Source organism: Malaya genurostris, chromosome 3 (genome assembly GCF_030247185.1).
Source record: "Malaya genurostris strain Urasoe2022 chromosome 3, Malgen_1.1, whole genome shotgun sequence".
Taxonomy (NCBI): Eukaryota; Metazoa; Arthropoda; class Insecta; order Diptera; family Culicidae; genus Malaya; species Malaya genurostris.
Window position 1 is genome coordinate 23,850,609 of NC_080572.1, and position 25,986 is coordinate 23,876,594.

General features: G+C 31.9%; 1 protein-coding gene across 2 annotated transcripts in view; it reads right to left on the minus strand.

Moving 5' to 3' along the window:
- LOC131439119 (uncharacterized) overlaps positions 1–22,659 on the minus strand; it is a 52,104-nt gene extending 29,445 nt beyond the window's left edge. The window contains exon 1 of one of the 2 annotated variants that reach the window (XM_058609744.1): positions 16,521–22,659. In XM_058609744.1, the coding sequence (XP_058465727.1) occupies positions 16,521–21,739 (5,219 nt within the window). In that variant the 5' untranslated portion in view covers positions 21,740–22,659. Of the gene's footprint in view, positions 1–16,516 lie in introns of those variants that run through there. The other variant, XM_058609745.1, reaches the window with a different exon arrangement.
- Positions 22,660–25,986: the final 3,327 nt, after the last annotated feature.

Sequence of the window (25,986 nt, forward strand, 5' to 3'; positions counted from 1 at the left end):
TTCGAACACCGGCCGTCCGATTAGATTGAAAAAAGGTGCTTTAACTTTACTCGAAAATTTCTGAACCGATTTCTCAAACTTAGTTCCAAGTGAAAGAGGTTAAAATCCCAAAAAATGCAGAATTTAATTCATATCAAACTTTCGGTTATAGAGTTACAGGGTAATAAATGAAACAATTTCAATTTCAAGATAATTTTTTTAAGTGACCATGCAATGAGAATGCAGATTTTTCAAAACTGGTTAGTAAAATCTAATAAAGGGTGATTTTTTGCTGGTATCCCCTTGGCATCACTGTTTTGACATTGTCATTGTCAAACTTATAGAGTTTGGTCTATAATTTAATCATGAATCGACTTACAACGTTCAAAATTTAATGAATGAGCGATGGCAAAGTTGGAGGAAGATCCACTTTTTTAACGAAAGATTGTGTTTAGCGACGAAGCTCATTTCTGGATATGTCAACAAGCAAAATTGCCGCATCTGGAGGGAAAACTGTCCAGAAGCATTACAAGACCCACTAATGCATCCCGAAAAAGTTACTGCTTGGTGTGGATTATGGGACGGTGGCATCATTGGGCGGAACTTCTTCAAAAGTGTGATGGGCGCAACGTTGCTGTGAATGGCGAGCGCTACCATGTGATGATTGACGGTTTTTTTTGCCCAAAATGGAAGAATTGGACCACATCCCACACGGCACGCGAAACAATGACCAAATTGAGAGCCGCCTTCCGTGAACAGTTCGTCTCACGCTTTGGGCCCGTAATTAGCCGCCTAGATCGTGTGATTTAACACCTTTGAACTATTTCTTGTGGGGCCATGTTAAGGCTCATGTCTACAAGGATAAACCAGCAACGACTGACATATTGGAAGCCAACATTGCAGTATTTATTCGTGAAATATTGGCCGATATGTTTGATAGAGTGTGTCAAAATTGGATCATGCGCATGGACAATCTAAAGCGGAGCCACGACTAACATTTGCATGAAACTATCTTCAAACATTAAATTATATTGATCGTTCATCGATTTCAATAAAGATTTCAGAGATTTTCTCAAATGTTTTGTGTAATTTTGAAGATCATATCTTATATTTCTGAAGAAATCTTGTTGTCATCTGACTATATATTTAACCCCGGTTTTTACTACTGAGAGTCTTTGCTCTGCACTAGAGATGGTCGGGTAAAGAATTTCTTAAGCCCAAACCGGACTCTTACCCGAACGAAACTAAAAAATATTTACCCGCGCCCGACCCGAATCAAGAATAATTTTGCTTTTGAACCCAAACCCGACCCGTACCCGATAGAAAATAAAAAAAATCGACACCCGTACCCGAGTCCGACCAACATACGTCACCCGAACCCGAACCCGACTAATACCTGTCGTTTCGGGTACACGACCATCTCTACATTGTTTTCGATTTCTCAGGGATAGCTGAATATTACATGTTCTTGCACATGAATTAACTCATCGACAGTTATTACGCGTAGTCACAAAGATATTTAATTAGCTTTATTCACTTGCATGTTCAAGTTTTGCGGAAACTAAATTTTTGAGACGATGACTCTCTCTCTCCCTCTCTATCTCTATCTCTCTTTCTCTCTCTGGTGGCAATGGTGTTTTGATGAGAAATATGGCAATGAAATAAGTTTTGTGTTTTTGTTTTTTTTATATCGTTTATTTTTACCCGGCTTTAACCTAATTTTGGTCTTTCGCCAGGAAAGTTTTGTGATTTAATTTGACCAGCTTTTCTGAACTAACAGCAAGACTGTCAGTTAATTTCTGAACTCCAGTATCGTTTCTTACCCCAAGGAAATCTATTTACAGATGAGCAGAGTAAACTTGCTTCGAATGTGTGCAGGAGTAAGAGATGTAAATCCACAAAGTATTTTTATCTGATACGAGGTAACATCACGCGTGATGTATTTTGAAATTTGTATTCATGGGCAGGGCTTGCAAATTGAAGCAACGAATATGAACAAAAGGGTTTCACCATCTGTGCTATTCACACACATTCGTATGTCAGGTAGAATTCACAGCGCAACAAGGAGAGCTGCTTCGTTCGTTCATTAGTTCAAGAATATGCCCGTTTGCTGAGACCCATGCTTCATGAGGTTAGCATTTGATGAATGGTTCTCATATTGTAGATGCCCAGTGTTTCTAGGATATATACACAGTGTAAACTGCCAAGAAACAAATTGATCGTTTTGAAAATGGACTCAAAAGAAAAATTTCTGCTATAAAATGTTTAAAGTATGTTTGAAATGTGATCAAATCTGGTCTTGGAATACGAACATTATGTTAAAAATGATTTCTGTAAACCTACACTTTAAAAATAAACCGTAAACATTGCCTATATGACTTTGCTTCGCGTCTTGTAGCACGCCGTGAAGCAAGGTCTTCTTTCTCGTACAATACTAACGAGAGCGAACCCTTCATTTCATTACATTGTCATGGATTGCTTAGTTCATGTGTTAACTGAGACTGAGAGCACAGACAATTTACTTGGCAAGGGGAATTGGTCTGCTCAGTAGCATATACTCTCACGCATCCAGTTTCTCTCTAATATAGGTCTCTCATTCAGCTATGTCAAGCAAAGTGTTCACAGCAGATGTTTTTTGTTGCTTCGTTCGTTTGAGGATTCACAATACAAGCCCTGTTCATGGGACGGGAAAAATAGATATTGTGCTGATAACACAGTTTTATTCTAGTTTTAATTCGATCGAAAATTTAGTTTGTTACCTCGTAGGGTAAGGGCTCCCTACTTCATCTCATATGTAAGGATGTCGTCTTCAAACGCCGATTTAGCCACTAAAATCACTATAACTATTTCATATTACTGCTTCATTCGCTACGTTCCACGTTGAGAATAGATTCACATTTCTTGAAAATTTAATCAATATTCATAAAACAGCTAAAACACTTATGATGTGTTCACTACTCTGCTCCTAATTTCATCTCAATGTATTTTTATCCATCCCATCGTTGATCCTTTATTTATCCTATAAATTAGCAATGGCGACAGCAATTAAAACAACATATTCCACTATTACACTCTCAGGTTCAAAATATCAGAATTCTTTTTAAAAACGGCCTAATGGCAACTATGAGCAAACATACGATATTTTTAGAACCAGTTTTAAATCATTTCAACGTTTAAAAATTTTTCGGTCGTTTTCGTAACCTTTCGCTTTAAATTTAAAATTTTACTGTAAAGTTAATTTGGTGAATTTTAGATAAAAATAAAAAAGTAACTGTTACTATTTAGGCAAAGGCCCTTCTTAAAAAATGCAGTGCCAGAGATGCCATTTATACAGATTTATCTGTATTGTATAGATTTTTGCGTTCGCATACTGATTTCAGGCCTTCCGAATGCTCATGCGTGCACAAATGCGACAGCGAGAGCGCACCAATAATGTGTGTGTCGCATATTTATCCTGTGAGCGTGAGCACCGACTCAAAGAGCAAACCAAAAGTAAGTAAGAGACGCGAGCACATAGAAACGGGATGTGCTGCTTGAAATTTCAGAGCATCGCATTTTCTTCTGCGCGCGACTCGTGCGCTTTGGTTTCACGAGACAGCGCACGAGATTTTTTATGTGCGCAGCTTGTGTGCTATGTGAACCACAGTAAGAGCTGCTGTTATAATTATTTTTTCGTGGCTAGAGCGGTTCGTGAGACTTGTGGCCTATCCTAAAGGAAGAGATGAAGAGGATGAAAATAACGTACAAGCCGCTCGTAGATCGCTTGTACATTTGTACATTTGTACATTTGTACATTTGTACATTTGTACATTTGTACATTTGTACATTTGTACATTTGTACATTTGTACATTTGTACATTTGTACATTTGTACATTTGTACATTTGTACATTTGTACACTTGTACATTTGTACATTTGTACATTTGTACATTTGTACATTTGTACATTTGTACATTTGTACATTTGTACATTTGTACATTTGTACATTTGTACATTTGTACATTTGTACATTTGTACATTTGTACATTTGTACATTTGTACATTTGTACATTTGTACATTTGTACATTTGTACATTTGTACATTTGTACATTTGTACATTTGTACATTTGTACATTTGTACATTTGTACATTTGTACATTTGTACATTTGTACATTTGTATATTTGTATATTTGTATATTTGTATATTTGTATATTTGTATATTTGTATATTTGTATATTTGTATATTTGTATATTTGTATATTTGTATATTTATATATTTGTATATTTGTATATTTGTATATTTGTATATTTGTATATTTGTATATTTGTATATTTGTATATTTGTATATTTGTATAGTTGTATATTTGTATATTTGTATATTTGTATATTTGTATATTTGTATATTTGTATATTTGTATATTTGTATATTTGTATATTTGTATATTTATATATTTATATATTTGTATATTTGTATATTTGTATATTTGTATATTTGTATATTTGTATATTTGTAGATTTGTATATTTGTATATTTGTATATTTGTATATTTGTATATTTGTATATTTGTATATTTGTATATTTGTATATTTGTATATTTGTATATTTGTATATTTGTATATTTGTATATTTGTATATTTGTATATTTGTATATTTGTATATTTGTATATTTGTATATTTGTATATTTGTATATTTGTATATTTGTATATTTGTATATTTGTATATTTGTATATTTGTATATTTGTATATTTGTATATTTGTATATTTGTATATTTGTATATTTGTATATTTGTATATTTGTATATTTGTATATTTGTATATTTGTATATTTGTATATTTGTATATTTGTATATTTGTATATTTGTATATTTGTATATTTGTATATTTGTATATTTGTATATTTGTATATTTGTATATTTGTATATTTGTATATTTGTATATTTGTATATTTGTATATTTGTATATTTGTATATTTGTATATTTGTATATTTGTATATTTGTATATTTGTATATTTGTATATTTGTATATTTGTATATTTGTATATTTGTATATTTGTATATTTGTATATTTGTATATTTATATATTTGTATATTTGTATATTTGTATATTTGTATATTTGTATATTTGTAGATTTGTATATTTGTATATTTGTATATTTGTATATTTGTATATTTGTATATTTGTATATTTGTATATTTGTATATTTGTATATTTGTATATTTGTATATTTGTATATTTGTATATTTGTATATTTGTATATTTGTATATTTGTATATTTGTATATTTGTATATTTGTATATTTGTATATTTGTATATTTGTATATTTGTATATTTGTATATTTGTATATTTGTATATTTGTATATTTGTATATTTGTATATTTGTATATTTGTATATTTGTATATTTGTATATTTGTATATTTGTATATTTGTATATTTGTATATTTGTATATTTGTATATTTGTATATTTGTATATTTGTATATTTGTATATTTGTAGATTTGTATATTTGTATATTGATATATTTGTATAATTGTATATTTGTATATTTGTATATTTGTATATTTGTATATTTGTATATTTGTATATTTGTATATTTGTATATTTGTATATTTGTATATTTGTATATTTGTATATTTGTATATTTGTATATTTGTATATTTGTATATTTGTATATTTGTATATTTGTATATTTGTATATTTGTATATTTGTATATTTGTATATTTGTATATTTGTATCTTTGTATCTTTGTATCTTTGTATCTTTGTATCTTTGTATCTTTGTATCTTTGTATCTTTGTATCTTTGTATCTTTGTATCTTTGTATCTTTGTATCTTTGTATCTTTGTATCTTTGTATCTTTGTATCTTTGTATCTTTGTATCTTTGTATCTTTGTATCTTTGTATATTTGTATATTTGTATATTTGTATATTTGTATATTTGTATATTTGTATATTTGTATATTTGTATATTTGTATATTTGTATATTTGTATATTTGTATATTTGTATATTTGTATATTTGTATATTTGTATATTTGTATATTTGTATATTTGTATATTTGTATATTTGTATATTTGTATCTTTGTATCTTTGTATCTTTGTATCTTTGTATCTTTGTATCTTTGTATCTTTGTATCTTTGTATCTTTGTATCTTTGTATCTTTGTATCTTTGTATCTTTGTATCTTTGTATCTTTGTATCTTTGTATATTTGTATATTTGTATATTTGTATATTTGTATATTTGTATATTTGTATATTTGTATATTTGTATATTTGTATATTTGTATATTTGTATATTTGTATATTTGTATATTTGTATATTTGTATATTTGTATATTTGTATATCTGTATATTTGTATATTTGTATATTTGTATATTTGTATATTTGTATATTTGTATATTTGTATATTTGTATATTTGTATATTTGTATATTTGTATATTTGTATATTTGTATATTTGTATATATGTATATTTGTATATTTGTATATTTGTATATTTGTATATTTGTATATTTGTATATTTGTATATTTGTATATTTGTATATTTGTATATTTGTATATTTGTATATTTGTATATTTGTATATTTGTATATTTGTATATTTGTAGATTTGTATATTTGTAAATTTGTATATTTGTATATTTGTATATTTGTATATTTGTATATTTGTATATTTGTATATTTGTATATTTGTATATTTGTATATTTGTATATTTGTATATTTGTATATTTGTATATTTGTATATTTGTATATTTGTATATTTGTTTATTTGTATATTTGTATATTTGTATATTTGTATATTTGTATATTTGTATATTTGTATATTTGTATATTTGTATATTTGTATATTTGTATATTTGTATATTTGTATATTTGTATATTTGTATATTTGTATATTTGTATATTTGTATATTTGTATATTTGTATATTTGTATATTTGTATATTTATATATTTGTATATTTGTATATTTGTAGATTTGTATATTTGTATATTTGTATATTTGTATATTTGTATATTTGTATATTTATATATTTGTATATTTGTATATTTGTATATTTGTATATTTGTAGATTTGTATATTTGTATATTTGTATATTTGTATATTTGTATATTTGTATATTTGTATATTTGTATATTTGTATATTTGTATATTTGTATATTTGTATATTTGTATATTTATATATTTGTATATTTGTATATTTGTATATTTGTATATTTATATATTTGTATATTTGTATATTTGTATATTTGTATATTTGTATATTTGTATATCTGTATATCTGTATATTTGTATATTTGTATATTTGTATATTTGTATATTTGTATATTTGTATATTTGTATATTTGTATATTTGTATATTTGTATATTTGTATATTTATATATTTATATATTTATATATTTGTATATTTGTATATTTGTATATTTGTATATTTGTATATTTGTATATTTGTATATTTGTATATTTGTATATTTGTATATTTGTATATTTGTATATTTGTATATTTGTATATTTGTATATATGTATATTTGTATATTTGTATATTTATATATTTGTATATTTGTATATTTGTATATTTGTATATTTGTATATTTGTATATTTGTATATTTGTATATTTGTATATTTGTATATTTGTATATTTGTATATTTGTATATTTGTATATTTGTATATTTGTATATTTGTATATTTGTATATTTGTATATTTGTATATTTGTATATTTGTATATTTGTATATTTGTATATTTGTATATTTGTATATTTGTATATTTGTATATTTGTATATTTGTATATTTGTATATTTGTATATTTGTATATTTGTAGATTTGTATATTTGTATATTTGTATATTTGTATATTTGTATATTTATATATTTGTATATTTGTATATTTGTATATTTGTATATTTGTATATTTGTATATTTGTATATTTGTATATTTGTAGATTTGTAGATTTGTATATTTGTATATTTGTATATTTGTTTATTTGTATATTTGTATATTTGTATATTTGTATATTTGTATATTTGTATATTTGTATATTTGTATATTTATATATTTGTATATTTGTATATTTGTATATTTGTATATTTGTATATTTGTATATTTGTATATTTGTATATTTGTATATTTGTATATTTGTATATTTGTATATTTGTATATTTGTATATTTGTATATTTGTATATTTGTATATTTATATATTTGTATATTTGTATATTTGTATATTTGTATATTTGTATATTTGTATATTTGTATATTTGTATATTTGTATATTTGTATATTTGTATATTTGTATATTTGTATATTTGTATATTTGTATATTTGTATATTTGTATATTTGTATATTTATATATTTATATATTTATATATTTGTATATTTGTATATTTGTATATTTGTATATTTGTATATTTGTATATTTGTATATTTGTATATTTGTATATTTGTATATTTGTATATTTGTATATTTGTATATTTGTATATTTGTATATTTGTATATTTGTATATTTGTATATTTGTATATTTGTATATTTGTATATTTGTATATATGTATATTTGTATATTTGTATATTTGTATATTTGTATATTTGTATATTTATATATTTGTATATTTGTATATTTGTATATTTGTATATTTGTATATTTGTATATTTGTATATTTGTATATTTGTATATTTGTATATTTGTATATTTGTATATTTGTATATTTATATAATTGTATATTTGTATATTTGTATATTTGTATATTTGTATATTTGTATATCTGTATATTTGTATATTTGTATATTTGTATATTTGTATATTTGTATATTTGTATATTTGTATATTTGTATATTTGTATATTTATATATTTATATATTTATATATTTGTATATTTGTATATTTGTATATTTGTATATTTGTATATTTGTATATTTGTATATTTGTATATTTGTATATTTGTATATTTGTATATTTGTATATTTGTATATTTGTATATTTGTATATTTGTATATTTGTATATTTGTATATTTGTATATTTGTATATTTGTATATTTGTATATATGTATATTTGTATATTTGTATATTTGTATATTTGTATATTTGTATATTTGTATATTTGTATATTTGTATATTTGTATATTTGTATATTTGTATATTTGTATATTTGTATATTTGTATATTTGTATATTTGTATATTTGTATATTTGTATATTTGTATATTTGTATATTTGTATATTTGTATATTTGTATATTTGTATATTTGTATATTTGTATATTTGTATATTTGTATATTTGTATATTTGTATATTTGTATATTTGTATATTTGTATATTTGTATATTTGTATATTTGTATATTTGTATATTTGTATATTTGTATATTTGTATATTTGTATATTTGTATATTTGTATATTTGTATATTTGTATATTTGTATATTTGTATATTTGTATATTTGTATATTTGTATATTTGTATATCTGTATATTTGTATATTTGTATATTTGTATATTTGCATATTTGTATATTTGTATATTTGTATATTTGTATATTTGTATATCTGTATATTTGTATATTTGTATATTTGTATATTTGTATATTTGTATATTTGTATATTTGTATATTTGTATATTTGTATATTTGTATATTTGTATATTTGTATATTTGTATATTTGTATATATGTATATTTGTATATTTGTATATTTGTATATTTGTATATTTGTATATTTGTATATTTGTATATTTGTATATTTGTATATTTGTATATTTGTATATTTATATATTTGTATATTTGTATATTTGTATATTTGTATATTTGTATATTTGTATATTTGTATATTTGTATATTTGTAGATTTGTATATTTGTATATTTGTAAATTTGTATATTTGTATATTTGTATATTTGTATATTTGTATATTTGTATATTTGTATATTTGTATATTTGTATATTTGTATATTTGTATATTTGTATATTTGTATATTTGTATATTTGTATATTTGTATATTTGTATATTTGTATATTTGTATATTTGTATATTTGTATATTTGTATATTTGTATATTTGTATATTTGTATATTTGTATATTTGTATATTTGTATATTTGTATATTTGTATATTTGTATATTTGTATATTTGTATATTTGTATATTTGTATATTTGTATATTTGTATATTTGTATATTTGTATATTTGTATATTTGTATATTTGTATATTTGTATATTTGTATATTTGTATATTTGTATATTTGTATATTTGTATATTTGTATATTTGTATATTTGTATATTTGTATATTTGTATATTTGTATATTTGTATATTTGTATATTTGTATATTTGTATATTTGTATATTTGTATATTTGTATATTTGTATATTTGTATATTTGTATATTTGTATATTTGTATATTTGTATATTTGTATATTTGTATATTTGTATATTTGTATATTTGTATATTTGTATATTTGTATATTTGTATATTTGTATATTTGTATATTTGTATATTTGTATATTTGTGTATTTGTATATTTGTATATTTGTATATTTGTATATTTGTATATTTGTATATTTGTATATTTGTATATTTGTATATTTGTATATTTGTATATTTGTATATTTGTATATTTGTATATTTGTATATTTGTATATTTGTATATTTGTATATTTGTATATTTGTATATTTGTATATTTGTATATTTGTATATTTGTATATTTGTATATTTGTATATTTGTATATTTGTATATTTGTATATTTGTATATTTGTATATTTGTATATTTGTATATTTGTATATTTGTATATTTGTATATTTGTATATTTGTATATTTGTATATTTGTATATTTGTATATTTGTATATTTGTATATTTGTATATTTGTATATTTGTATATTTGTATATTTGTATATTTGTATATTTGTATATTTGTATATTTGTATATTTGTATATTTGTATATTTGTATATTTGTATATTTGTATATTTGTATATTTGTATATTTGTATATTTGTATATTTGTATATTTGTATATTTGTATATTTGTATATTTGTATATTTGTATATTTGTATATTTATATATTTGTATATTTGTATATTTGTATATTTGTATATTTGTATATTTGTATATTTGTATATTTGTATATTTGTATATTTGTATATTTGTATATTTGTATATTTGTATATTTGTATATTTGTATATTCCTAATTTTTTTTTGTTTCTATTGTAGAGGTTTTAACCTTAAAGTCATTCGCCTCTTCGGACCAGAAAAAATTTACTGATCCTAACTTCATCTGACATATTTTGTCTTAATGAAAGAGAGAAACGATTAAAAAGTAGAAATTATACCCATTTAACTGATTATTTAACAAACCAAGACCCAGGAACCAAAAAATGCTAAAAATTATTAGTTATATTTGAAGGTGCTCGATTTATAGATGATTGTTGGTACATAACGGATGTTTTTTTAAAGGATGTTTGTTTTTGCAATAGGAATAGGAAGCAGACGTTAAGTGTTTGCGATTTACAAATCACTTATTCGCACCGAAGTGCCATGTCTACACAGATAAACATATTTTGTGAATTTACATTTATTTTCATGCACATATTTGGAGCAGGCAATTGAATGGAAAGTTACATAACAAAACTAAGCGGTTTGTAAATATATAGTCTTGTTCAATGGAAAACTAAATGAATATTAATGTAATTTTACATTAATCATGGTTTTCATTTCAACTTATGCCTACTTCATGGTACTTTTTTTCGTTTCAACTTATGCCTATTTCATAGTACGATCGGTTTACATGCCGTTTAAGTTTCATCTTTTCCTTCTGTGTATCCTGAAAAAGCAAAACAAATTGACGGCATGGGGGACGGGTATAGCGGGATGGGTAAGTCGATGCCTTTCACGCAGCCTGTCTGGGTTCGATTCCCAACATAGGGCAATTTTCTGGCCCGACGATGCAAATGACTTTAAGGTTACAAGTTCTATAACTGAAACAAACAAAAAAATGACGGCATACTGACCGCCAACTCTGTGCAAGAGCTCTTGAAATGCAATTTTCCAACATCACAAGCAGTACGGGAAGATGGAGTAAAACGAGCCCCCGGGGCAAAACGCATTCCATTGTTTTCTCAGATGTTTTTGGACAGAATTTTATTTTATGATTACAAGATGTAACTTTAAAATTTTGGTAGCTATGGATTATTCACATCTGAAAAAAATAAACAAAAATTTATTATGTCCTTATTATATGTATTTTTTGGCGTTCGTTCCATAGTAATTTTCTAAAATTATGAAGATGATTTTGATTATGTAACAAGTGAACTTCTGTACCAATCCTTCGTTTTTCTTAATTAAATTCTAATACGGATGATGTATTTGCAATTCAATCGAATAAACGTCAAATATATCGTCCCATGTTTATGGGGGCAAAATGATTCGAATTGTACGGGGTAATTTGCTTAGGAATTCATTTGCTTCGGAAATGATTCGAATTGTACGGGGTAATTCGCTTAGGAAACTATAAGCCGTTCAAGGGTTTGGTACCGTGTTAAAGTGTGCATGACTTATTTTAATGTTTACGTTTCGCATTCAGCTCATCAGTGCGTTAGCAATTTATGTTGAACAGCTAACGCCACCTAACGCATCAAAGTAACCCGCTGAACATACGTAAAGTATTTGCTCTTTGCAAATCACTTATTTGTACCGAAGTTCCATGTCTATCCTGGCGTGCCAATAGAGCAAAACAAATTGACGGCATGCAGGCCGCCAACAGATTTTGTTGCCAAATCTTCATGATATGGATGTGGACGAAATGTGGTTTAAACAGGATGGTGCCACTTGTCATACTGCGGCCGAAACAATCGACTTACCTTATGATAAAAAAAGAACCGAAATTTTCATTTTAAAATTCCCGCGCTTGTCCAATCGGTAAACTTTTATTCTCTCAACGTTGGCAAATTTAGAACAACGGCTCGCCTTCGAAGCGCCATTCGGTCGATTGTTGTGCGGTTTCGACGTCATATTCATAGATACACACCTCATCACTATGTATGATGCATTAGATGAATGTGGGGTCACTATCTGCGTTGGAAATCACCTCTTTGGCCACATCAACACGACGCTGTTTTTGAATGAAATTCAGCTTTTTTGGTACCAGCCGAGAAACGACACGTTTCAAACCCAAAATATCAGTTAAAATGTTTTCGGCTGATCCATAAGAGATGCCCAACAACACAGCAATCTCCCTAATCGGTACAGAACGATTTTGCAACACTATTTGCTTCGCCGATTCAATGTTTTCTTCAGTAACAGATGTTGTTGGGCGGCCAAGGATCTCATCATGATCCAAGCTTGTACGACCACCTTTGAAGCGTTTATACCACTCGTATGCCTGTGTTTTTCCAAGACACGCCTTTTCTAACATTAAATCCATATACAACACAAAATTTGATGCACGCACATTGTTCTAAATTTTCATCCATTATAAAAATCGCCACACGAAAATTTTTCAACTTCTTTGTATAGACGCCAAACAAAAACTAATCGTACGATATGCGTCAAAATTTGACAGAATGTGTATAAAAGTGTTGCCAACGTTGAGAGAATAAAAGTTTACCGATTGGACAAGCGCGAGGATTTTAAAATGAAAATTCCGGTTCTTTTTTGATCATAAGGTATTAAAAGAACATTTCAACGACAACATTAATTCGAGAAATGTTAATTAAGACATAAAATATAAATATATTATAAATTATTCTAGATAAATTAATTTTTGTCAGTTTGTTCACCACACGCTTGTTCGCTGGGGTGGAACCATTGCTCAACTTATAATACAACGTCAACGATAAAACAAACATTTAACTAGATGAGCAGCAACATCAATGGACACATAAGACACGTTTGCTCCTTCAGAAATAACGGCAAAATTTAAATGAAGCAGCTGATCTATCTTACACAAACTAATCTATGTTGAAATTTCAACACAGTAACATTGAATTTTCGTGAGTCAACCCAATTTCTAAAACAATCTATTACACAGTTGCAATCCACCAGCGCAAGGTGGCGAAAAGGCTTCCCAGGCAACGATCTTCGAGCTCTCTGAAACTCTGTGCAAGAGCTATTGTAATCCAATTTTCCAACATCACAAGCAGCAGGGGAAGATATGGTAAAACGTACCACCAGAGTGAAACGCATTCCATTCCAAATTTTAGCGCAGAAATTTTATTGACAAGATATAACTATAAAATTTTGGTAGCTATGGTTGGTTTGTTCAATAGTTATTTTCTAAAGATATGAAAAGCATTTTTATTATGTAACAAGTGAACTTCAGTACCAATCCTTCGTTTTTCTGAGTTCAGTTCTAATACAGATGATGTATTTGCAATTCAATCGAAAAATCGTCAAATATATTGTCTCATGTTTATGGGGGCAAAATGATTCAAATTATAAGGGGTAATTTGCTTAGGAATTCGCTTACTAAAATTAATTTTAAATGATCAATTTAATGGATAATAGTAAATAAACCTACATCCGAAAGTTATTTCCTCCACGAAAAATTGGTTTTTAGGCGTTTTTAAAAATGAGATATTTCATGTATTTTGCAACGCATACTGCCAGTTTTTGGTCATAATTGTGAGAAAGGACGGTTACTGATGATAGTCAAGCTTGAAACTTTCACGTTTTTTTTTAGAATTAAGATATACAAACTTTTCCTTAGGAGGTGCGTATTACCCCATCTTCCCCTGATTCACTCGACTTCAATTACGACGCTCTAGTGATGCATAGAAGCTTGGATCGCTCTGCTATTCATCGTAAGGCACGTTACTGCACTGTTTGCCTTTCTCATATAGAAAGGCTATACAATCACAATGAAAACCGACTTTTGGACCGAAGCCCTGAGGGCCAAATGTCATTAACCATTCGACTCAGCTCGAGGAACTGAGCAAATGTCTATGTGTGTATGTGTGTGTATGTGTGTGCATGTGTGCATTTGTGTGACTCACTAATAACGATCATATTTACTCACTATTTCACTGATTGCATTGCCTTTTTGTGAGAGAAGAGTGGTCATAATTTAAAACAAAACTAAAAAAAAATTGACATTTTTAACATGAACGTTTAACAAAAATCTCAATCAAGGAAGCGCAAAAAATCGAAATGAGGATGAATATATAAATTGAGTGTGTATTGTGTTAAAATAATTTCTGTTTGTTCAAGCTCAAGTTCGATTGATTTTAAGTCATAACATTTTCAGTTTAGTTTTAAATTGTACATATTCAAATATTAATTGAATGTACATGTCGTTTCACATCAATATATCACGTACAATATTTGCATTCAGAAATTTGAGCGAATCGATAAAATATGCGTGCAAATATTATAAGTGATATCAATGCCAATCAATCAATCCTTTGAGAAACAATGGCAATGACATATAATTTAATCTTTTCTACCACTAAAAATAATATCCTTCAGATTGCAACGTGGCCTCTTTTATATTTAGTAGAGTAAAATAAGTTTTATTGCTATGAGTACAAAGTAAGACAAAGATTATGTAAATTTTTATGGGATTCGCTCACAACATCAACAGTAATAGGCATGGTCTCATGAGAAGTAACGTTTCATGATTTTCATGATTTCTCAATCATGGTACTAGCAATGATCAATAGAATCCGTGTATGAATACCTACTTTCTTATTTACCTATTGAATCATTCAGCTGAATTAGGAGCCGGTAAGAAATAACATTTACCACTCAATTCGCAATCATACTTTATCATTATTTACAGAAATACATAGTATAATAAAGACAAACTCGTTTTCAATCTTTAGGGTACATCTATAACCCTTTAAACAGTATTAGTGTACACACTCCACGCAAAAACCCGCTTTTATAATCCTCAAATAGTCCCTTTGCTATTCACTTGTTGATTGAGAAAAAGCGTCGCAAGAAGTATGCGTTGAAAGAAGTGTGCGACGATAGAAACCATCTACACAGCTTTATCATCAAACATCGCTCATTATGTAATCGTGATTCACTCATAATCATTTTCCGCAGTCTCAATTATTTAAAGTGTGAATCGGTGTATCCTCAGTTCGAATCCGATTCCGGCTACTGAATGTTTTTTTTTTATTTTAAAGCTATTATAACTTTATAACAAGTTAAAATTCATCACTTTACTAAATTGATAATAAAGGTTTTTCAATCAAATGAATCAACTTAGTTTCTTAATCAGTTGTTAGCTAGGAACTTTAGCTTTCCATTGATGTATATATGTTTGTTTTGTCACTGTCTCAACGATACACTAAAATTGGTTTGTCACTGTCTCTACGATACACTAAAATCACTTTTTAATGTGGTTAGCTTGCTATATAGAATGGTTTAACACATGGGATTATTTTTATTCAATCTATCATTCGTATTGAAACACAAGAATCTGTCAAGTTATACGTTGATTTTTATCTTGAAATGGGAATTGTCTCGTCTTTCGTTTAGATCACATTGTATGAGATATATATTAAAAAACTATACCTTCGTACTTTGTATAACAAAGCTTTACGTAACCATAACAGTAATGCTTACCTTCCAAACAGTGGATGCCACAACGGGGAGGTTAGATCCGTCGTATCATCAATTCCGTTGGTGGTGCTACCCACTTCGGGCAACTCATCGGTGTTCAGCAGCCGCCTCTGAATGGCTGCCGGATCTAGCAGATGCAATCCGGGTTTTACTTTTAATTTTCCTTGTTGCTGCTGTTGTTGTTGTTGAGATTGTTGCTGCTGCTGTTGTAGCAAATGCTGCTGTTGGAGCAGCAGTTGTTGTTGCTGCTGTTGCTGCTGTAGGAACAATTGCTGCTGAATCTGGTCATGTTGACCAGCTGCATATAGTTCAATACCAGGTAAAGCCATTAGATTAGCTAGTTTATTGTTGGTATTGTGTTTCTGCAGTTGCTGTTGTTTCTCCGGTTGCAGTAAATTCATCAATGATTTGCAGGTAACTCGAGGTTTCTGCTCTTCTTGATGATGCTGCATCTGTTCTCGGGTGTGATGTTGTTCTTTTTGTAACTTCCGAGCGATTTGTTGCTGTTGTTCGTGGAATTCTTGGAAGTTGTTTGGAAGGTTCAAGAAGGGATTGTTTGAGAACATGGGATTGGTACTTTGTCTACTCTTCTGAGCAGCAGATAGTTGCGGCCGGTGGGTTTGCTGTCGCATCTGTGCGCTCGCAGCCTGACTCATCAAGTTTGGCATATTTTTGAATCCTGTCGGACTGAACTGCTGCTGAAGTGATGAAGGAGATTGCATGGTTGTGGCTCGTGTATTACTGTTGAAACGGTTGTTTGGCATCGAGGGCGTCATAAATTGAGGTATTGAGAGGGAGTTAAGTTGGTTCATTACGGAGGTTGGTTTTTTATTTTGTTGAGTTTGCTGTTGGAACAAACTGGCAGCCGCAGCCACTGCTGCCACAGATCTTTGCTGCTCTAAGGTCTTTGGCGGTATTATAGGCTTGCGATCAACATGAACTGCTGTGGTTGCTGCTTTCTTCTGAGCTTCTTGTTTCCGCTGCAAACTGGCACTGTTGACTTGGCTCAATGCATCTTGCCACATGGCGAACTCTAGCTGACGCTTGTAATCCATAGGGTTACTGGCTAATCCACAGAAATCCTGAAACCTTGGACCCATGAACGGTAACATATCGGAAACATTTGGGGAGGAGTTCGGAATGTTCATCATTGCTTTCAGCAATTCAGGACCGAATTGCCCCATCTGACCTAGATATGGTAACCAGAGCATCTGATTAAACGCTGCTGCCGTAGCAGCATCGATATCTCCGGCCAAACCGGAAGCCAGAAGTGAACTCATCATAGGGTTTTGCTTGGCTGCTTGAGCTGTGAGCGTTTGTTTCAACACTTCCAACGGGCTCGGAGCAGTTTTCTTACTAGCATCCGTTTTCGTTTTCATCTTTAGTAGCTCATCTTGAGTTTCTAATATTTTTTCTAGTTGCGATAATGATATAACCAGAATGTCCGGGTCCTGTAGAATATTCGGAAACGCAAATGCTTCAGGTAATCGCAGTTCGGGTCGAGTGGTTAGTAACAGTGGAATTTCCCGGGCTGGCGATGCCAGAACTGCATTGAGACGATCTTTTGGCACTAGTAGTGGATCAGGTACTTTCCATGCTGGGTTACCGATTAGCAAACGCAACTGCGTAAGTGCATCTGGATCGTTACCAGAGGTAAGCATTTCCACCAATCGAGTGGAATCCCCATGATTACCGTGACTGGATGAGCTACTTGTGCTACTGCTGCCTGTACTTATAGCAATTGAATTGCTGTCCGTTGTTGGACCAGGAGTTGATTCACAATTGTTGGATGTTTTGGACTCAGGATCGGTTTTGATTCGTTTGGGTTTCGGTTCATCTTCGGTGCTTGATTGCCGCTTAGCCTCTTCCGAGCAGCTGACCGTCGGACTAGCAGATTTTCGACATTTACCGAGATTCAGAGGTTCTTTCTGTTGTATTGTTCTAGGTTTTGCACCAGTTGAGGAAGCTTGAGAAATGAGTGTTTCCATTACGGCGCTTGAAATTGATTTCGGTTGCAGGAAAATATCCGGCGACGGTGGGACTGCTGGTAAACCACTAGGTTGTGGTGATTGAATGGCATCGGAACTGTGTGATATTGGCCGGGGTGATGGGGAGAGAGTTACAATTGAATCAGTACTCTTCTCACTACGTTTGCGACAGCTGAGATCTTTTGGTAGTTCTTCCTGGCAGGAATCGGGTGATATAACAATAGGAGCTTCAGATTCTTTGTTCGTTTTATCCGCACTGATAAAATAAGAATTTGCATGTTCGCTGCTATCGGTTAGATCTTTTATCGTAATTGATAACTCGTCAAGTGTTGGGTTCTGCGACGAAAATGGATTTGGTAAGTTATCGTCCATTTGCAGAGAGTGGTGTGTGGTATCGAACAAATCACCGGTCAGTCCTTCAATTTCACCAGCTTCGTTAAATGATAAACACTTTGGTGATGTACTCAGAGATTCGCCAAGACGGGAGATAATGTCGGCAACAGGTTCTGATTCCAATAGAACATCATCGTCGTCATTATAATCATCTGATATGGAATAAACTGTATTTTTGAGATCATCCGTTCCCGAGATATGATTGTCTTCACACCGTTGCTCTACCAGCGAATCGAGCAACTCCGCACCAGTCATTGTATTTTCACCACAGTTGGCATGTAGTAAATCCTCCGGATTGGCAGACTGTATCTCACGAATTCCTTCGATCAGGTCACTGCAATCGTTAAATTCACTCAAATGATGATGCTTTGGATCATCATCTTCCAGCTCACTGTCACTACTGATTGTGATATGCGGTTGCACTTCCGCGTTCTGGATGCAATCCGATTCCGTCTTACAATTTTCGTATACTGCGCTATCCAGGCACATATTTTCATTTCGTCCTTTTGTTTGTTGCTGCTGCTGTACTGGCTCCGACTCCAGAACGCACACTTCGTCTCCATCGTCGTCAATCTCATGCACAGTCGGTGCATCGGAAGTTGTTGATGTGTGCAACGATTTGCCACCTTGTTCCCCAACTTCTTTTACACTCACACTAGCGCCTACTCTTGGAATGGTGGGGCTGGTGGCGGGCGCTGTACCACTGACAGCAGCATCAGTAGTTTCACCAATGGTGCTCTGTTTGCTTGCATCGGTTATGGTTGCGGAGGCACCTCTGACAGCGGCGGCAGCCGCAGCTGCCACCGCCGCAACCGCTTGCAGGGATTCCAAATGATAGGAGAATGTTTTCTCAATGCACTCGTTCGCGTGGTTTTCCTGATGATTAAACTCAAGTTCATTTAGTGCAATCAAATTATTGAGCGCCGCTGTTGTTGTGTGCTGTTCAACATTGTCTCCGACATGCGCAATGGCACGATTGCGTTGAAGCTTTTGCACCGAGATGATAGTTGATGGTATCTGTGCCTCGATATTATCCAGTTCTTCCGACCAACTATTGCCATCATTCAGTCCATGTTGAACGATTTCCTGGGACTCTGGAATCAACTCAACGTCGTTGTCACTAGCGTCGTCCTTATTGCTATCTGTTTTACGTGTGGCATTAATACTACTGGTACTGATTTCTTCTAGGCTAGTGGCGATATTTAGACTACTGTTGTTGGTATTGCAATCACTATAATTACTGATATTGTTACTATCAACGGTTAAATTATTCCGATTACTAATATTTTCAACATTAACATTTGACCGGCTCAAATCCATAAAACTGTCACTAGCATCCTGCTCGTCACACAACGTTATGTCAATAACATCATCATCTTCATTGTTCACTTCATCGTTGAACAATTGGGACTCATTAACTTCATGTACATTCAAACTTATTCTACTCCCTGGTCGAAGAAGTGTTCGCTTCATCAACGCCCTTTGTTTCACTTCCTTTTTGTGTTTCTTTTTCTTCTTGTGAGATTTTTTGTACTTTGGTAGTTCTGCTTTTGGAATGCCGTCTGAGTGCAATGTTGACTGTTCCGTCTTGTTTTCATGTCTCGGCAACAGAGAAAACACCACCGACGAACTGGGGTCCGTACGTGGATACGATCTCCAGAGTCCATTAGAAGTTTTGGTTATTCGTATACGATTTCGTCTGTCATAGTCCTCACAACGAACCTCGACAATGCGTGTATCTTCTTGCTTCACAAAAAGAAAAATCGGATTCAACCGGGGAACGGTACATTCTTCTAGGGTGTTAACCTCTTTTGCCTTTTTGCAACTGATACTACTGGAGCCGTTGCTGGTGTTTGTTTTGTTTTTGTTTTGTGTTACCCGGATATTGGTTCTATTGGCAGCTGCAGCTGCTATAGCTACCGGGTTTCTTTTTTTAGAACTGCTTGCTTTGGTTTTACTTCGACACCTGGCTTTGAAATAGAATTCCGGTATGCACATTGTATCAATTATTCGATCGGTGAATTGTCTCCGTCGATTCGATTTACGATGTGTTTCGATGGTTTCTTCGCATTTTATCAGTGCGGTGATTGGCGTGACAGGACTTTCTCTTGGCTCCTGTTTAAAAATTCGCTTTGGAACTTTACTGCTGGGCTCCGCTTTAACGTTCCTCATGAGGGCTGTGTCTAATACTTCGGCACTGTTGAACGTTAGCGTTGGCTTTTCCGTGCTCCCCGGCACGGATTGCATACTGTCCTCAGCAGAAGTGGCTGGGGTAGATAACGTGCGAGTTTTGTTAGTTGTAGCAACGACACTTGTCACACTACGACTTGTTGTAGGGGTTGTGTTGCGTCGTCGAAATATCAGCTTAGTCGCATCAACATCTTTCCGTTCCCCTGCAACAATATTGTAGTGCTGTCTCTTTTCAGCAGGGCGACGTATTTTTTCATCACACGTTATACTACTGTCATTTTTCGTAAATTTACTATTAATGTCGTCCCCGATGTCTTCGTCCTGCGGTTGCTGTTGTTGCTGTTTCTTATTGGAATTATGTTGGGGCCAAGGAACTGCTTTTAGTTTAATGATTGGTTTCAAGTTAAACTTGCTTCCGTCGATAACAATTTCTGATTGTGAGGTGATAGATTTGTCAAGGTTTCTGTTAATCTTATTCAGGTTATTGTTATTGTTTTTCTTGCGTACATTTTTATTTGCTACTTTCTTCTCTGGGAAAGGAATTAATTTAGGTAACTGGGGGAGAGATTGGGCAACAGGAGATCTGGACCGAGACTCGGACTTGCCGTTGAATCCGAGTGATCTCCATTGCGAACTAACGTCTGTACTCATATCCAGTACATTACTTCCACTATGAGTTATTTCACTGCTCTTAAGGCATACTTCTTCGGTATCGACATTTCACTAATTTTTTTATTCCGCAGGCTAGACACTGTCCCAACCATTTTTATCAGTACACGTTTTCTAGGATAGACAATTTCTTTGGCTTCGCATACTCTCACTCACACTGGACATTTTTCATGTCTTGATGGACTTATCAAGGCTCACGTCTCGTGTATTTTTTTTCTCTCACTTTTCTCACGAATTTAATCTCCGCTGAAGAAATAATCAATATCACTTGCCTTTCATATTTTTATTTGATCAAAAGCGGCGAGCTGTCAAAATCTTATTCGATTTTTGCCTTCCTCATATAAACACCAACTGTTCCCACTCATACTTCCGCCAGATTGAGACCTTCCATACCAACACTTGTCCGCTCTGGACACTGTGAGGCACACCCATACCACTACATTGTCGCGATCTTCAGCTATGTGCCACTGCCACACTGTTGTGCAAGCGTTAACTCCGAAGTATGTGTGATGGAATGAAATGAATAACATTCAAGAGAAACGAGAAACTACATATAATAAAAATATAGCTAAATTATAAATTTTTCTCCATTCAAGCACTCCCGTAATCCATTTTCTTTTTTTACGCTCGCTTGCGCGATCTGTCAAAACTCCCTTCAACTGCTTTGTAGAATTCGACGTCTTGTGTTGTTATTTGAATACTACAGAAGTGTAGCTAATGCGTACTATTATTTTTTTCGCTTTAAGTTATTGGTGTCAGACACACCGAAAGGTCACCACACTTTTAGGAGCGAAGTGAAGTCAACCCGAACCAATGATGGCTGATTAGGTCACACACCGACGAATATCGAAATACTTCGAATGACTAGCGCGTACTTTACATAACATAAGTTAACTGTTTCATTGCCCGCACAACACTGACGAACCCGAACGTAGCCGCAACGAACACCGCCGAGTAGCGCGATAGAAAGCGAAATTTTCTTATTCGATGAAACTCTCGGCAATGGATCAATGTCTCACCACTACTAATGGGACAGACGTCGTATGACGTCACAAAAACATCGCTTTGGTTTGTCTCGTCTTGCGAGTGCTACTCTTGGATGACTGCACGTGCTGTCGTTTGTATCGGTGTGATGATATTTCGCTTTTCTATCGTCGTTTTTGTTTTGGTTGCTCCTCACGGGTGCGTAGTGGTTATGCGACCTTTTCTCATTGTTTCTCGAACCGCCTCAATGTTTCTCGTTCCTTTTCGATGGTTTATTGTGCTCATACGTATGAAACTCCACCTTTTTCGAAACATATTTCGATGAAAAAGATCGAAGAGAAGGAAGTCTTGCCAGTGTCGTATATGCGTAAGGATCCCACACGCATCTGTTGACCTTGAATAAGTCCTTGTCCATCACGACTGTCTGATGGGCAGTTACAGAACATCGCAACGCTCTACGTTTAATACGTGAGTGAGTTGGGCGTAGCAAACTTTAAGTTCAATGTATGAGATGATACCATTCAATAATGCCTTCCCGAAATTGATCAATTGCACAGGAATGTTTTGAATATTAGTAAAGTTTTTCAAAAGTTGTTGTGCAAAAAGATGTGAAAATGAATTCTAATTGAATGAAGTATGAAGTGGGTGTTCATCGAGCTTCCGATGTCGCATGTTCCATATGTTCGAAAACAGGAACTCGGCACGACCCCGATCCCATCAATGAATCGTTTTGAAGAGAATTACTTAAAATACCGGTCGACAAAGAGGTTTAAGATGTTTTCGTTTCTGGTAAGCTGGGGAACAGACATCCATTTTTACGCGTATGTGTGCGAATGAAAGAGTAAGAGCACTGCTGGACAACCCAGTCGGTTAGAATGGGGCTTTGCATGTAATGAAAGATGATGTAGTAAGGAACTCTGTACTTACATGGAGTTGAAGACACATCAAACATACACTGAACCAAGTGCTTACCGAGGTCTTTGATCTAGAAAGGAAAAAAATATATGAGGAGGAAGTGTTGTTTATGGAACACAATGGAAGCTTTAGAATAAGACAGTAACTATTTTCATGGCGTGTCGCAAGAATAGTAGAGATTATTTGTTTCATTGCACAGCTTTTAGGATGAAATATTCAACAGATGAAGGATTCTCATGGCCTAATAGAATCTTAAAAACAACGATCGGGTAGATCAGGAGTTAAATTAATTAGGATGGTTAGTGAGAAACCAGATGTGAATCTATTTTTGATTATTAAATAAAAACCTTTCCAAATATTTTGCACTATGCTGCATCGGTGCATTCAGTTTATAACAGTTCGGCTGAAAAGTTCGTATCGTTTAATAGAAACACACATTTTTTTGCCAAAATTCGTTTTTATTATTCAACATAATTGCCATCAGAGGCGATACAGCGATTATAGCGATCTTCCAACTTTTCGATACCATTTTTGTAGTACGATTTGTCCTTTGCCTCAAAATAGGCCTCAGTTTCAGCGATTACCTCTTCATTGCTTCTAAATTTTTTACCAGCGAGCATTCTCTTGAGGTCTGAGAACAGAAAAAAGTCACTGGGGGCCAAATCTGGAGAATACGGTGGATGAGGGAGCAATTCGAAGCCCAATTCGTTCAATTTCAGCATGGTTTTCATCGACTTGTGACACGGTGCATTGTCTTGATGAAACAAAACTTTTTTCTTCTTCAAATGAGGCCGTTTTTTTTAAATTTCGTCCTTCAAACGCTCTAATAACGCTATATAATAGTCACTGTTGATGGTTTTTCCCTTTTCAAGGTAGTCGATGGAAATTATACCATGCGAATCACAAAATACAGACGCCATAACCTTACCGGCCGATCGTTGAGTCTTTCCACGCTTTGGGTTCGGTTCATCGCGTGCAGACCACTCAGCTGACTGTCGATTGGACTCCGGAGTGAAGTGATGGAACCTTGTTTCGTCCATTGTTATAAATCGACGAAAAAAATCGGTTATATTTCGGTATAACAGCTCCAAACACTGCTCAGAATCATCAATTCGTTGTTGTTTTTGATCGATTGTGAGCTCACGCGGCACCCATTTTGCACAAAGCTATCTCATATCCAAATATTCGTGAATAATATGTCCAACACGTTTCTTTGATATCTTTGATAGGGTGTCAGCTTTCTCGATCAACTTCACTTTACGGTCATTGAAAATCATTTTGTGGATTTTTTTCACGTTTTCATCGGTAACAGCCTCTTTTGGACGTCCACTGCGTTCATCGTCTTCGGTGCTCATATGACCAGTACGAAATTTTGCAAACCACTTACGAATTGTTGCTTCGTCCGGTGCAGAGTCTGGATAACGCTCATCAACCCATTTTTTTGGTATCGGCGGCACCTTTTTTCATCAAAAAGTAGTGTTTCATCAACACACGAAATTCCTTTTTTTTTTTCATTTTTTTAACAATAACAAAAGTAGCTTCACTCAAAATGCAATATCTCACAAACTAATAATCAGACAGCTGTCAAATTTATACACGTATCTTTTGAAGGTTGGTACTAACTGAAAATGGTATGGATTTAATTCTAGTGGCGCCCTCTCATAGAAACGATTCGAACTTTTCAGCCGATCTGTTATGTGGGGCATTCAACGCAAAATCAGGTACCCAAAACTTTTGTTTCATCTAACTATTTTATTTCGGTAAAGAACTCGAAAATATTCGACACGTATTTTTTTTTATTTCATGGAATTTTCGGAATATGATTTTTTGAAATTTCGCGTTTTCAAAAAAGAGCCTTTTTTCAACAGCCTATACTGTAAAATCTAATGATGATACCAAAATTCGTCCAAGACATGAAATGTGCATCTATTCCTTAGCTTACAAATAAGCGATTCCATGAAATAACCTTTGAAGTTAATATAAAAAAAGTTAAAAATTAGTAAACAAATAAAAAAAATTCAAACTTGGGCCTATTTTTTTCTTATTTTTGTTGAAAAAGAAGCCTCAGGGGTTTAACGCAATCTTAGCAAAGTTTCAGAGTGGAAAGATCAATACTTTCGGAGCAGTGAATTTATCAATTAGCGCAATTCGGATACGGGCTTAACAGGCTATCCGCATTATGCCGATCCGACCGATCCGAGCTCTCCGGCGTTTTCTGCTTCGGCTATGGCTGAGGTGCACATGCAGCTGTGTGCATGTCCAGCTCAACCAACCGGCCTAATGCGCCTTAAACTTGTCGACACACGTAGGCAGGAAGCATATAAAATTGG